Source organism: Mustela lutreola, chromosome 6 (assembly GCF_030435805.1).
Source record: "Mustela lutreola isolate mMusLut2 chromosome 6, mMusLut2.pri, whole genome shotgun sequence".
NCBI lineage: Eukaryota > Metazoa > Chordata > Mammalia > Carnivora > Mustelidae > Mustela > Mustela lutreola.
The window spans coordinates 150856595-150873019 of NC_081295.1; the positions used below are offsets into that span (position 1 = coordinate 150856595).

Consider the following 16425-nt stretch of genomic DNA (forward strand, 5'->3'; position numbering starts at 1 on the left):
TTGCCTAGAACCCCCTCCCCCTCCTCCTCCTCATCCCCACCAGCACAACCCACCTCGCGTTAGACTTTCCCTAGGAAGCCACACAGGGCCTTGCCTTCCTCCTAAAGCAGGAGCTGATTTAGTCCAGAAGCCAGCCCTTAAGCCCTAGGATACAGAATATGGGCATGGGAAAGATAGGGAGGGGAGAGAAAAGGAAGGGTGAGTGAAGACGTAGGAGGTAGCAAAGAGAGTGAGCTGTTATCTCTTCCTCTCTCTCTCTCTCATTCACAACCACACACACTCAGGTTAGAGCAAAGTGGAAATATTAAGTATTTCACGCAGGAAACTAAGCCTCGTGCTCCAAGCAGGGTTCCAACCATAGTAAGGATCGTGCTTACCTACAGAAGAAATTACCATCCTTAAGTCATAAAGCAGGTGCACCAAGAGGAATGAGGCTTTTGAAGCCTTATTCCAACCAGTCTATATTCACCATCCCCCCCACCCCCCATTGCTGGCCTGGGGACAGCTCCTCACGTTACCGCCTGGTCTGTACGCCGGTCTCTGGGCCCGCAGACTGTTTTAACAATCTGATGGCAGACAAGAGGGCTTACCTTCGCATTCCCCCGCCACAGAACCCGGTACGTGACAAAAAACCCTCGGAACTGAACCAAAGGGGACAAACAAACAAAACTTCCCCCGCTGCAGATGTGTTAAAACCCTCAGTTCCATCTTTCTGGCCAAGTGCCCCCAAAACACTGCATTGGACTGAACTTCTCCCTGAACATTTCGACCTTTAAAAACCATTTAGACCAGGACTTGGTGAGAGAAAGGAATGAGGAGTTATCTTTTTTTTTTTTTTTTTTTTTTTTTTTTTTTTTAAATAGGTATAGCTCCTATTGGGGGGGATGGGAAATTTCGTTCTGGAGATGGACAGTGCGGATGGTCATACAACACTGGGAATGAACTTCATGCCGCCAAGTCGTAGACTAGAGAGGATTAAAATAAATTCTGTGTTCTATCGTATCGCAATAAAAAAGTAAAAATTTGGTAGCTACTGGCTTTAAATTGGGGATTAAAAACTTGGAGCATGAAAATGAGAGAAAAGGAACTCAATTAAGTGCTACGCCTTCACTCAGGGAGCACGGGCTGAGCACTAGGCACGGAATTTAATCATCTGTTTGACTTAATAAACCAATTCAGGGCTCCCTGACATCAAGCCCCAGGTCACCTTTGGCTAAGAACTTAAATTTCCATTCCTGAACTGCCGTGCCTTATCACAAACCCTCACCGTTCCCGGCAAGTAAACAGGAGGACTTACTGCTCACTCCAGCAAAGCTTTCAACTTTTCCAGTTTAAAATTGTTTGTAAGGAAAGAGAGAAAAGCAAATCAAAGTCGAACTTTCTATCTTAAAAAAAAAAAAAGAAGTCACCTGAAGTCAGTTTCTAAGGCATAAAGCTGAACCAACAATTTTTTTTTTTAACCACCAATTTCTTAAAAAGAAAATGTGACCTAAGTCAGCACGTGTGTTAGTACGTTGAAAGCATATCCCCTCTATTATGCACAACCCAGAAAAATGACCAGATGGTTGGATCATTCTGGAATCTTCCCTTCTAACTTTCCACTGTATGACTGGGAAGCTTTGACTGGTGGGGGGCGCTTCCAAGTTTGGACATCTGCTAATAACAGAGTCGAAGTGACCTCCAGGATGGCTCTGCTCTTATCCATTGAGTTTATGGATCGCGGGACACAGGAGTGCTTTGGTGGGAAGTATAAAACAATACTGGCTGAGCGGCCTCCACCATGTACTGAACTTTTTTTGATGAGATGATCCAAAATGCTGTTCTGGGAAGGCTGTCCCAGGAGTCTCACTTTTCCCTTATTCACTCGGGGTGGTTCCAGCAGACGTACCTAATGTCCAGGCAAAGTAATACTTGGGCTTCGAAGCTTGCATGACAATATATAAGTAGCACAGTCGAGTCAGGAAGTTTGCTTTATGAACAAACCAGTCATCGGTCAGGCAGGTGATGGGGAAGGACTTCGTGAGCGTCAAAAACAGGAGGAGAGACACCAAAGTCATGCACAACTTGCGTATCACAGCTCTCTGAAAATGTGGAAAAAAATCCGTGTAACCAGGTAGGACTCCGGTATGAGGAAAACAATTGCAGCAAGGGCACGTTAGGGACAAGCTGCTCCAATAGCTGCCTTGGTAATATTCCTTACGAGGAGCGGCAACATTCTTAGGACACAGACTGGATCCTGAGCACAGGAGCTAAATGCAAATTAAGTTTATACCTCTGACACTTGAAGTCTGAATGTATCTAAAATTGAAGGATACTATTACCAGCACATTCTATCAACAAGAGGAAGGTAGGTTGTTTTTGGTGTTTTTTTTTTTTTTTTTAAGATTTCATTTATTTATTTGAGAGACAGCATGAGCGGTAGGAGGGTGAGGGGCAGAGGGAGAAGGAGAAGCAGACTCCCCACTGAGCAGGGAGCCCAACATGGGGCTCGATCCCAGGACCCTGGGATCATGAGCTAAGCTGGAGGCAGATGCTTAACGGATTGAACCACCAGGGCGGCCCGAAAAGGAAGGTAGTTTAATTACCCAAAACATAAGAGAGAGAGCATTACAGGGTGGCAATCTTCCATCGGAAAGAAATAACCATTTGACTTCCACTTCTGTCACCAGCAGAGTCAAGGACATGGGTCTGAATCACCACAAGGAGACAGAGGCTTAGCTAGGAAGGATTCCGTGAAAGTTCTGAAATGCCTGAGCCGGGACATGAGCAGGAGATGGAAAGCTTCAAAAAGCCTTCCAGGATAGTTTACATGTAGTCTGCTCTAGCATTAAGATGTGCTGGCATTTTAAATGCCTCTGGACCGGGGCGCCTGGGTGGCTCAGTGGGTTAAAGCCTCTGCCTTCGGCTCAGGTCATGATCCCAGAGTCCTGGGATCGAGCCCCACATCGGGCTCTCTGCTCCGCAGGGAGCCTGCTTCCTCCTCTATCTCTGCCTGCCTCTCTGCCTTCTTGTGATCTCTGTCTGTCAAATAAATAAATAATATCTTTAAAAAAAAAATGCCTTTGGACCAAGTGATTTTGCCCAGTTTCTCCAACATTTCAGGGAATGTCATTTAATAACAATAGAACTATAGTTCCCCCAACTTTATAAAAACAGGTCACTTTCTGGGACGCCTAGTGGCTCAGTCAGTTAAGCACCCAACCCTTGATATTGGGTCAGGTCGTGATCTCATGAGATCAAGCCGAGGGTCAGGCTCTGCGCCTAGCACCAAGTTGGCTTAAGACTCTCTCCCTCCCCCTCTGCCCCTCCCCCCCAATCATGTTTGCAGTCTCTCCTTTACTCTCTCAGATAAATAAATCTTTTTTTTTTTTTAAGCCACATTTTCTTGTAATACGGGGATAGCAGTAGCACCTCCTGAGAGCAGCGTGAGGTTCAGGTGAATGAGTATCTGCAAGAACAGAACAAGAACCGCATCGGGCTCTCAGTCGAGTGCTCACCGTGCTTGGTTGGCCGCGATGGCTGACAACACGCTGGGGAGGTACCACCTGGGAGCGCCAGGCACCTCCCACTAATGTGTCTTTACCTAAAATAATACCTGACCACGTCCCTCTCTCTATGCAAGAAAATGCCAAGCATCTCCCCGGGGAGTGATATTAAGACTCCGTGATCACACACTCAGCAACATGAGAGTACTACCATGGTAGATTCTGCCAAGAAACACCTGTGAGTACTTCGATGCCCCATGGCCATGGCAACCTCACTCCCACACTGTTTCAGTAACACAGAAAGAGCTGAGACCGTTGACAACCTATACACTGCGGGAGACCCGACCGTGTCAAAACTACCTGAAAATTCACGCTTAGTAAGTCACTTAAATTTTCAAAGAGTAATTTTGCCTAGATGTTAACAGTTACAAAATATTTAACTTTAACTCAATTATCCTGACTCTCCTTTTTCCAATTTTCCCTCTTCCTTCAACTAATCACAAACTTCCCTTAAATATGGGATATTGGATCTGAATAAAGTTAGCGTATTGATGACGTTCAACACATTATCCTTATGATAACTAATTTGAAATCAATAAAATTTGGGTTAAAATTTTAAAAATTTCCAAAAACCATCTTAAACTCTCGAAGTCAGTAAAACTAGTCTTTAAGAGCATGCCAACATAAAACTGGTTTCCCACATAAGAAGCAAGCTCCACAATTTAAAAAAAAAAATCAATCACATTTATTCTGGTTGCCACTCCTTCCCCATCCCCCTTTGATGACATTCTCCTTTGGCTGGATATGAATTTCTATTCATAAAGGCCAAAAAAAACCCTCATAAATCCAAATGTGTTAACTAGCCCAGTGCTGAGCACACTGTAAGCATTAAATATTGGCTAGCTGACCTAGTGGATAGATTGCTTTAATATTTCCAGCCCATGAGCTCGGCTGTGAGGCAAAGGTGGTGGGGAGTTCCTGGCCAAGCTTTCTGGTAAACTGTTTGGCTTTTTAATTAGAACAATTACTAGTGAGAGTCAGCACTGGCAACAGAGCTCTGTTTTTCCGGAGCTCTGGGTAAATAATTAGCAGTAGCCACTTACAGTGGGAGAAGGCTCGGGCAGGCTGTGGAAACCTCTCTGCTTCCAGTTCACCTCCAGCAACTTCGTGTGTATGTGTCTCCCTTCAATAAAGGCTATATAGTCCTTGAAATTGTTGCAAGGGCCAGCTATGACACTCATGAAGTTGAGAAGGTAGCTTAAATATTCCAAGAAAGAGGGTTTTACTCTGTGAAAATAAAGTTAAAAAAAAAAAAAAAAAAGTTGAAAAGCCTTCAGTCTCGGATTTTTAAGATCCGCAGGAAAGCCAGTCCTAAACACAGGCATGTTCTTCGGAAACGATGAAACAACACGTGGTCTTTCTTTGTCCGGGTTCTCTAAAAATCCCCCTAAGCTAGAGACCTTGCAGAAAGGAGCCGGTGGGTGGCTCAGAGAAGGCGTGGGGCTCCGTGGCGCCCTCTGCTGGCCGACGGCGGCTATAGACACGGAGGGCGAGGTCCAGGGTCATTCTGAGGCTGGGAAGTGCTGGTTCTCAGCAGCCCTAACTGTCAGCAGGAGAGAATGAAGGTAATAAACATGAGGCAGGGTGGGAACCTGACCTAATGTGAGCTGATCCAGATGCTGTGAAACGGGAAAACTCCCTCCCAACTGCCAAAATAAACACAAAAGCAAACCATGGGTGGAACCAGTTTCCATTTGAAGAGGACACACAAAACTACCACTAGAGCAGTCTCGTGTCTGCTCCGGCATCCGGGCACGAGGTCGCCAACCACACAAGGCACAAGTAGTAGCAGGGAAAAATTCTTCAGAGACCAGCTCTAGCTGGTGTTTTAATCGCATTTAAAGGGGCAGGATAGTATTGTGGGGCAAGTTTCCCCCAAATGCCATTGCTAACCAGTCACTGGAATTGTGCCCTACATTTACTCCCCCAAAACACTGAGCAAAGAATCTGATTCATTTGTCTCTTGCACTGAGTCTCCATGGCTTCCGAGTCTCAATCCCTTAATGTGAAAACGAGGCACTCAATCTCTGTACCACTCAGGACCCTCTCTTCCTCACCCCTGACTACCTCCCGGAATTCTCCGATAGGAACCCTCCACCGTGGCTGCCTGTCCTTCCCCGATGTGCTACCTCACGAGCCACTTCCATTCCCTATCAATGCTATCCCTCCTCCCTCACAGCCTCTCTTCCTCTCCAACATCCACACCAGCCACAGTCTGCCTTCAGCCTGCTTCCTGCCTCCTGTCTTCTACTCCAGCCCTACTTCCTAGCTGCTTTCACAGCGGCATTTAATCATACTGATGCGCACAGATAACTGTTTCTTGAGGACCCTCAGACACATGCCCAATAAAAATAACTCTGTAATAGACTTAACAACAGCAGTGAAGATGAATCTTGCAAAACTAACAAAATTATAGACCTGTCTACTCTCTGTCCCAGCATCCTGCTTCTGGGACTCTATCCCTCCACTATACACAAACCTATTTAAAATGACTTGGGAACAGGGTTTGAAAAGCCATAGATTGGCAGATAACCCAAGTATCCATCAACAGCTTCATTAACAAGCAATAATACATCCATATAGCAGAGTTAGTCCACATTAAAAAATGAGGAGGGTTTCTAGACGCTGATATACAAAGGGCTCGAGAACATACTGTTACACTTACTTTACAGCAAGTCGATGTTGCTCAGCAGAAAGGTCTTCAGCTCTTCGACCTAATCCTATAAAAAAGAAAAATGTAGCAATACGATGTTTGAAGTAGAAAATTCCAGAAGAGGCTTATATAAGTCATTTGGAAAAAAAGTGATTTATGTCACATTTCATTTATTTCATGAATCATAAAATCATTTTTTTTCCCCTAATGCTCTGGAATAGTTAGCCACAAGCGCACGTGTGAGGGGGAAAGTCTGCAGGTTCTCGTGAAGAGGGGTGAAAGCAGGGCTTACTCCTATTTAAACTGCACGGTAGGACATAGATCCCAGAGAACTCCCCACATCTCCTCTGCTCCTTACCAAAGTGCATTATGCTACAGGAGAGGGAAAGAGAGAGAGACCTGACTTTGCAGCCTGCACCAGCTCAAAGACCTCCCTGATTACACCAGCAGCAGACACCTGCTACCAGCTGAAAGCATGGGTTTGGAATGGGGAAAGGAACAGGGGACTTTCCTCTTCTAAAAAAACAGGAAATGTGATCTTGAATACAGGGAAAGTCCAAGACTTATGAGGTGATTCTTCTTCTTTTAAAATTCGTCCATGCCAGGAAAAAACAAACAAACCCAAATCACCTTTGCACTTCTCATAAAATTTATATGTTAACTTACAATTGCAGAAACTGCAGTGTCATCTAATAAGCTATGAACACTGGACTACAAAGCTGTACATCCAGCTAAGACCGATGATGGTCGCCAATCATAAAGGCATTTCAGAAATATGCATACAGGAAGACTGGGTTTCTGGAATTTGCTTGTTCCTACTACTCACAAGAAAAAAAGAAATAGCAAATAAACATCTTGCTGCACATAAGGGTTTTTTCAGAAAATCGGGTAAACTGAGAATGCTTTAAAAAGTAAATTCAGGCAAAAAGCCTATTTCAAAAAAAAAAGGCAGTGTTAAAAAAAAATCACACTTACTTTCTAAGATGTCAACAATACATCTCTAGCAAATCTAGAACTTAAATTGATTTTAGCTACTGGTTTATGTGCTAATGTGAGTCTATCACCACTACCAACTAGACTTTTAGGTACAAAAACATTTAGCAGCACATCCCGGTTGCCTTGGGCGTTCCCAGTTTGGGCTCTGAAAGTCTCATGCCCTGGGAAACTGCTCAGTTCTAGACAAAACAGGACAGTCAGTCACCCTAGAAAGACTCTGTCCTTGGTATAAACTTACCCAGTTCTCTACAGAACAACAAAATCGCCAAGTATGAACGGGGAACATCTGAGGTCAAAATGAAATTAAATCAGCTTTAAAGAAAAATGAGACTAGCTAAGAGAGATTATAAATCTTCTCAACCTGTTCACACGTAAAGGAGCTTCAGCGGTCTGAAAGCATTTACCGGAGTGGTACAAATCCGTAGATATCCTCCTACTAATTGTACGTGACACCTCTTACGCCCACATTGAAATCCTCCAACCCGGCTGAATGTGCTGTCCCCCTTCCCTGTTTTCATCGTGTGATTCACACTTTCTGGTCATTTTCAGAAAGGGCAGGAGGAAGGACATGTTCAGTTTTATACGAACAGAAGATTCTTCCTTCTCCCGAGCAGAAGGGTCAGGCTAATCTCATCAGATAATTTTCCAAGCCAAACAAAACAAAAACACTAAACAAAACTAGCATTAAAAAAGAAAAAAAAGTTAACCAGCCAATACTATCCTTTATTATCTTGTGAGCTTCTCAGATTAAACCAAAGAAAAACGATGCCGTTTCTTCCCCAGGGATTTGGAAGCGAAGGGCAGAGAGTGCCATAAATTTAAAACATTATAAAGGTAAACAGAAAACCAGCTGTTCTCGGTATAAACACTTCAGCCAATTTAGATTACAGAACTAATAGATGGGAAAGGAAAGAGCATGATTAGAGAAGCTTGCAAATTTTTGACAAGTTATAGAAGATCTGCCAGCCCTTGGCTTAATTCTGGACTATGAGGTATAGTCTAAACGAAGAGCTCTGAATGTCGGGCTCACTCTCAGAACCAAAAGGAGAGTTGTTTTTCTTACCATCATGAACTTGGAATGCCAAGGTCGTGATCTTCTGTGTGACAATCATAAGAGGCCTAAAAGGAAGACAGAAGAAAATGGATTGGCAGAAGGACCACTAGAAGAAACATTTATTCTATTTCTCTGCGTGGTAGTTGTTCATCTCGAAGGCTCTTCAATAACATGCAAAAAAAAACCCCAAAAAACAAAAAATGGAATTTAAAAATTCCCTTCCAAATCATTTTAGATAAGTAGATATAACAACACTGAATGAGAGGACACCAGAGAGCCCCTGTTGCACAGTCACTCCGTGTGTGAGTTCCAGGACCAGCACCGTGAGCATCTTCTGGGGCTCATTAAAAGTGCAGACGCTCCATTCCAGAACCAGAAAAACGAGGACCTGCATTTTAACAAGACCTCCAGGGAAACTCAGACGCACATTGAAGTATGAGCAGCCCCCGTCTGGGGGGTACCTCATTCGGCGCCGTGGCTCCACCTGGATGAGGTCCATATTCTGGCTTTTTCACCCTAATATGTTCTAACCTGTGTTATTCTGTTGAAGGCAATTCTTTCAAGCACACAGGGTAAGATACTTCTGTAAAATGCAGTCACCTGTCCATAAACTGTTTAGCGACAAAAAATAAGACTGATTCTCATTTGAAAAAATAAAATAAAAACTAAGAAGTGGCACCCATGCCAACAAGAACGCCAATTCAACAGAGGCAAGAATAGCTTTTTTAAAAATAAAGATTTTTATGTATTTATTGGAGATACAGAGGCAGAGATAGTGAGAGAGAGCAGGAGCAGGGAAGAGAGGGAGAAGCAGGCTCCCCACTGAGCAAGGAGCCCAAGGTGGGATTTGATCCCAGGACCTTGTGATCATGACCTTAGCTGAAGGAAGGCACATAACCCACTGAGCCATCCAGAAGCCCATAGTGATGGCATAACTAGATAGCTACATAAAAAGAATGAAAAAATTATTTTAAAATGTACCAAAGATCTAAGTGTAAGAGCTAAAACTATAAAACTCGTAGAAGAAAACACAGGCATAAGTCATAAACTTAGATGTGTGATGGTTTCTTTTTTAAAGATTTTATTTATTTATTTGACAGACAGAGATCACAAGCAGGCAGAGAGGCAGGCAGAGAGAGAGGGGGAAGCAGGCTCCCTGCTGAGCAGAGAGCCTGATGCGTGGCTCGATCCCAGGACCCTGAGATCATGACCTGAGCTGAAGGCAGAGGCTTAACCCACTGAGCCACCCAGGTGCCCTGGTGTTAATGGTTTCTTAAATGTAACACCAAAAGTACAGGTAACAAAAGAAAAATGTAGATTGAATGAATATCATTAAAACTTAATTCTGTGCTTCAAATGACACACACCATCAAGAAAGTGAAAAGACACTTCATAGAATGTGTGAACATATGTGCAACTCATACGTCCGATACGGGACTCAGTACTAGAATAGATAAAGAACTCTTACAGTTCACTAAGAATAAGACAATAACTCAATTTAAAAATGGCCAAAGGATCTGAATGGACATTTCTCTGAAAAAAAAGATATACAAATGGTAAATTAGCAGATGAAAAGATGCTCAACAATAATCAGTCATCAGAAAAATGGAAACCAAATCATAAAGCATTTCACAAGCACAAGGATGACCAGAATCCCAAGGGTAACAAGTGCTGGTCAGGAGGTAGAGAACTGGAACCCTCAGACTTTGCTGGTGGGAACATTAAAAGGTCCAGCCACTTCAGAAAGTCTGACAGTTTTTTTCTTTTTTTAAAGATTTTCTTTATTTGCCAGAGAGAGGAGACACAGCAAGAGAGAGAACATAAGCAGGGGGAGTGGGAGAGGGAGAAGCAGGCTTCCCTCTGAGCAAGGAGCCCAATGCAGGGCTTGATCCCAGGACCCTGGGATCATGACCCGAGCCAAAGGCAGACACCTAACAACTGAGCCACCCAGGCGTCCCAGCCTGGCAGTTTCTTAAAAGGTTAAGCACAAAGTGCTTGTATAAGCAAGCCTGTATAAGCAAGCAATTCCACTCCTAGATATATACTCATGAGAAATAAAAATCTATCTACACAAAAACTTGTACACACCTCTTCAGGGCAACATTATTCGTAACAGCCCAAAGGAAATAACCCCAATGCCTACCAACCGATGAAGGGATAAATGAAGTGTGGTAGGTCTATAAATAGAACATTATTCAGCAATAAACACAGTCAAGTACCGACCGGTGCTATCATTTGGATGGACCTAGAAACCATCAGGCTACGTGAAAGAAGACAGACATAAAAGTCTATGTTGTAGGATTCCATTGATATGAAATAGCAGAATAGATACATCCATGGAGAAAGGAACAGGTGACTGGCTGCCTGAGGCTGGAGGAATTGGGAGGAAATGAGGCTTGATGGTTAATGCACACAGGTTTCTCTGGGGGGTGATGAAAATATTGTATTAATTACGCTAATGGTTGCACCTGTAAATCCACTCTGCAAATATGCTCAAAACCACTGCGTTGCCTTCTCCAGATAGGTGAACTATAGGATAAGTGAATCATATCTCAACAAAGCTGCAGTTTTTATAAACAGCATCTGTTTTTAATCGTCCACCTCCATTTAGTACCCTTAATAGTTCCATTCTTGCCCAACCAGACAAGACCAAACCCCACTGCTCGACCGTAACGTCCTTCAATCCTTCTTAGTCTAGCCTGGTTTTCTGATACACACTGTTGAGGCTTCCAATTGAATTTTCTGTCTCTGACCCCTCTGGGCTGATGGCCCATTTATGTAGATGGTGAGAAAAGCATCCGTGGGATGAGCCCGGGACGCCGCACTCCCCGTGAGCTCAGGCCAAGTGTGTGGGAGCATGGGATGGGGCACAGACCATTTTAGGCCATGTTGGATGTGACAACTGCACTCTACCTCTTGCCTGTGAGTCCTTTTTCCTCCTTAATTCTTCCCCTTCTAGTTCCCATTTTCCATCTCTATAAAATAACATGCATGTGGGGCACCTGGATGGCTCAGTCGGTCAAGCGTCCCACTCTTGGTTTCAGCTCAGCTTATGATCTCAGGGTCGTGAGATCGAGCCCAGCAAGAGCTCCACACTAAGCGTAGAGTCTGCTTGCGATTCTCTCCCTCCCTAACTGCCCCTCCCCTGGCTCATGCACATTCTCTCTCTTTCAAATAAATAAAATCTTAAAAAATAATAAAATAATCATGTAATATGTTTAAACTATCAATATAAACGAATAAACTATTTTAAAATACCAACAAATTCCTTTTGAAATCTAAACACTCATGCCCAACTTTGTATCTTATTGGCAAAAGCCCAACAGCCACTTTTTGAAACAAGGTTCCTAATATCCCACAGGATGCTAGCAGAAGAGAAAGGGAGTCTGACTGCGGACAGATGGGAAGGGCTGCCATGCTCTACCAGGACTGGTGTGGCAAAATCTGGCACCATCCAGCTCATTCGAGCACAGGCAGACACGTTCATTGCTCACACTGATTGTGACTGTGCTCCTGTAGACTGAAAAAAATAACTGTTCCTCCAGAGCACTGAGGTTTGGGTCTTAGAATAAAAGCTACAGGGAAGCTTTCTACAACAACGTGGACTTACAGACCAAAACAATTTTGCATCTCACCTTCCTGATGTCCCAACAAGACTTTGACTCAAAATGTACAACAGATGCCAAGAGCTATTTTTTGTTGTTGTTGTTGTTTTGCTTTTTTGAAAGGGGTTCACTCTAAGTGTCACATTCAAGGTAGTTTCCAAACATGACTTTCAAAACACAATGTTTCTTTCCAAAGCTTTTTTTAAGCTTTTTTAATTTTTCCCTGCAAGATCAAAGGTCCTAGAAATCAGTAATAGGACCTAAGCCCCCCAGCTTCCCTTACACAAAGTCCAATACAACATTTTTACAAATTTGAGGCCCACATCCTGGTGACTATGCAATGTGCAAACCAAGTTAAGTTCCTGCTTTCCATTTAATTCATAACTTCAGTTTTTTTAAAGGGTCTAAAAAAATAGATACATCAAAAAAAGAAAATGTTACAGAATTAGCCTACGTTTCTGTCTTTATAAAAATATAACGTTTGTTTTCCTCTATCTGGCATTACATTTCATGTATTTCATATTAAGGCTCATGTTCAAAAATGCATCAAGTGGTCTCATATATGCAACGGCCTTGAGCAGAAGTCACTGGAATCTATGGGTTCTGGGGGCGGGGGCATCAACGATTAGCTCCTGTGGATTCGATCTCCAACTTCATGCTGGGGTCACACCCCCTCGAGCTGCACCAGCCAATGGCAGCGCGTGCCAGTCACTGCACTCGCTGAACTTGTTTTAGACCTGCAGTGCCTTCCTCCTACTCTCATCTCGTGGGTCAGATATGCATTTTAATCTGCTGCCTGTTCCGGCCTCTCCAGCTCCCCTCACAGGCATTTCACATGACAAATCTCTTACTCCTGTTCCCATCTTAGCATCTGCTCCTCAGAGAACCTGGACGACTACAACACATAATATGGAATTTCTAGATCATGGTCAATAAATAATTATTTATGGGGTGCCTGGGTAGCTCGGTGGGTTAAAGCCTCTGCCTTTGGCTCAGGTCATGATTCCAGAGTTCTGAGATCGAGCTGAGCCTCGGGCTCTCTGCTCAGCAGGGAGCCTGCTTCCTCCTCTCTCTGCCTACCTGTGATTTCTGTCAAATAAATAAATAAAATCTTTTAGAAAATAATTATAATGATTATTATTCAATATGAAGTCTGCACTATTGGGTCTAGGTAAAATCTTGTATTGTCATTATTTGGGGGGTTGCGGGGTTGGGGGTTGTCCCTTCTGGAGAGAAAAAGAAGCTGTGGACCAAATAGAATTCCTGGTCATCTAGACGACTTTCAACAGTATATTGCTTCTGTTTTAAACATCTTAAGCAGTTTCAAGCAACTTAAGAAACAACTCACATGTGTGATCATGGGTTTATTAAACACAACACACTAATAACCAGTGAAAAAACAGATCTAAAACCTGCAAACTGGAACTAGAACCTGTTCACCAAGAGGAGATGGAGTTAGCATCCTCCGACCTACTCACTCTTCTGCGGGAGTAAGAAGTGCCATATGCTCCTCCTCAGAAGACTTCCTCTCCCACATTTTTCATTGATCAATTTACTTACACTTATGAGTAGATCAGATGCCAAATTTAGAACGCCCAAGTTATGAGACTTGAGAGTCAAATCCAAAAAGCTACTGACTTAAAAGATGAAACTCAAATACCATCCATGTTGTATTTCGGTCAAAACCTAAAATAATCCGAGACGTGTTTGACGGTTTATGATTAGAATTCAAGCTAACTTCTGCAAAGCTGCAAAACCCAGCACACACAAGCACATACTACAGGAGGGACACAAAAAGGCTCCTTGGTGTAGCCAAAGAACTTCCTCCGAACAATGAGGCCTTAATACTCAGATTTTGCACCCTCTGGGAAGCATGCCTTGTCCATGGATTTGTACACACTCACTAGTAGTAGGCACTGCACTTGAATCCATGGGAACCATCTGACCAGTCTGACATCAAGGTTTGAGTCCAACCTGGTTGAGGTGGGGCCATTTCTCTTGTCTTACAAAATGGCTCCAATGGTTAAGGGGGGGAAAAAAAAAGATAATCAGATCGACTTCTGAGGAAGACAGGATAGTAGGAGGATCCCAAGCTCACCTTGTCCCATAGATACAGCTAGAAAAGAGCCACTTCCATGTAAATAACTCAAAAAAATGACCTGAAAACTGGCAGAACAGACTCTTCCACTAAACACAGAGAAGAGGCCACACGGAAAAGAGTAGGAAAGGTGGAGACCTGGTTGGGAACCAAACTGCTTGTAGGAGGGAGGGACACTGCAAGCATGGACAGGAGCAGACCCCATACCAGACACCCCACGTACTGGGGACCCACACTGGGAAAATGAACCCCCATCACCATTTGGCTTTGAAAACCACAGGGACTTAACTTTGCCAGTTCTTATGACCAGCAGGGCTTAACATCTAGAACCTTGAAAATCAGCAGACTCAGCTCTCAGATGGCTGGATGGTGATAGGAAACGGAGTCCTGAGCCCTAAAGAGACAGCAGAGCAAACAGCCCTGCTGAGATAGAGAAGCAGCAGTTTGAAAAAATACCTGGAAGATACTGTGGTATATAGAAGCTTTATTTGCAAAGCTCAGAATGCATGCTTGAGGGCCAGGGAAGCTTTAGGAATCTTCTCCAAAAACAAAAAGCGCCACTTCTCTCCCCCACACCAATGCCTAAATAGGACACCCACAGAAACCAGCTCAAACTCTCTCCAACGAGCTTGCTAACACCGCACAACACCCACTCTCCTGCCCCATCTGATCTGCCCTTGGCAGGAGTCCATTCAGAAAGCACCACAAGCTGGCATTGTGCAAGCAGCCTCAACAGAGACCAACACCACTCCAAGTGATTCCTGCCTTGGGGAGAGGGAACAATAACCACACACAGCAGTTAGACTGTGACCCCACAGTGGACTGGGGCAGGCATCTGGTCTGACTGACGGCCCCACCCACCAACTAGAGCCCGTCAGCAAACAAACAGGAAGAGTACCCTTCAGTTCAATGTGACCACAGCTCTGGAAAATAGCTAGTCTGAGCCAGCTCAAGCCCAAGGCAGCCCAACTGGCCCATTAGCAACAGAGGACTCAAATCCTGCCCACAATAGGCATCGAGAGCCATTGCAGACAACTGAACTGAAGGCACATGGAGCTCAGCCACAATGGTAGGGCACACTCAACACATAGGAAACCACCATGAAGCATCAGGTCCTGGTGAACAAGGGACATTGCTCTGCAGGGCACCACAGGACCTCTTCTTCGTAAGGCCAGTACTGTCAGGAGTAGAAGACAGAGCTGACTTTCCTAACACAGAGAAACAGACACACAGATTTGGACAAAATGAGGAGACAAAAGACTATGTCCCAAATGAAAGAACGAGACAAAATGAGAGCAAGAGACCTAAATGATAGAGAGATAAGGAATATGCCTGAAAGATCATTTAAAGTAATGGTCATAAATGTAGTCAACTGGAGTATCTCGGTGAGACGTTCAAGAGAGATAAAAGAGTTTCAAAAGAGATAAAAACATAAGAATGAACCAGTCAGAGATAAAGAACTCAATAACTAAAATTTAAAACATACAGGAGGGAATAAATGGTAGACTAGAGAAAGCCCAAGAACGGATCAGCAACTGGTAGGACAGGGTAATGGAAAGCAGTCAAGCTGAACAAAGAAAAGAAAAAAGAATAATAAAAAATTAGAGATTTTAAGGGAACTCATCAGTGACACCATAAAATGTAACAACATATACATTGGGTCCCAGAAGAAGAAAGAGAAATGGGGGCAAAATTTATTTCAAGAAATAATAGGTGAAAACTTCCCTAGTCAGGGAAAGGAGACAGAAATCCAAATCCAGAAGGCACAGAGAACACCCCTTCCCCCCAAAAAATGACCCAAGGAAGTCCACACCAAGACACAAGAAATGAAAATGGCAAAATGTAGTGATAAAGAGAAAAATTTTTAAACAGCAAGAGAAAAAAAACTGATTACATACGAAGGAAATTCATAAGGCTCTCAGCTGATATTTCAGCAGAATTTTTGGAGGCCGAATGGGAAAAGTAGGATATTTTCCAGTGCTGAAAGGAAAAAATCTGCAGCCAAAAATACTCTGTCCAGCAAGGCTATCATTCAGAATAGAAAGAGAGATGATGAATTTCCCAGATAAGATGGACACAATTGACAAACCTTTAGCCAGACTCCTAGGAAAAAAAAAAAGGAAGCAAGAGAGAGAACTCAAATAAAATTCAGAAATGAAACAGGAGAAAGAACAACAAAAACCACAGAAATACAAAGGACTATAAGAGAATATTAGGAAAATTATATGTCAACAAAATGGACAACTTGGAAGAAATGGATAAAATCCTGGAAGTATATAACCTCCCAAAAGTCAATCAGGAAGAAAGAGAAAATTTGAACAGACCAATGACCAGTAAATGAAATTGAATTTAGGGTCCAGGATCAGACAACTTCATGGGTGAATTCTACTAAACACTTAAAAAAGCCTCAATACCTAGTCTTCTTAAATAATACCCCCACCAAAAAAAAAAAAAAAAAGGAAGAAAAAAAAGAG

At 43.3% G+C, this 16425-nt stretch overlaps 1 protein-coding gene across 1 annotated transcript in view; it reads right to left on the reverse strand.

The window, feature by feature from the left end:
* MBOAT1 (membrane bound O-acyltransferase domain containing 1) overlaps nucleotides 1–16425 on the reverse strand; it is a 111437-nt gene that overhangs the window by 21089 nt on the left and 73923 nt on the right. The window contains exons 5-8 of the mRNA XM_059179441.1: nucleotides 8258–8313; nucleotides 6211–6265; nucleotides 4589–4772; nucleotides 1889–2081 (exon numbers count right to left, since the gene is read on the reverse strand). Of these exons, the coding sequence (XP_059035424.1) occupies nucleotides 1889–2081; nucleotides 4589–4772; nucleotides 6211–6265; nucleotides 8258–8313 (488 nt within the window). The remainder of the gene's footprint in view (nucleotides 1–1888; nucleotides 2082–4588; nucleotides 4773–6210; nucleotides 6266–8257; nucleotides 8314–16425) is intronic.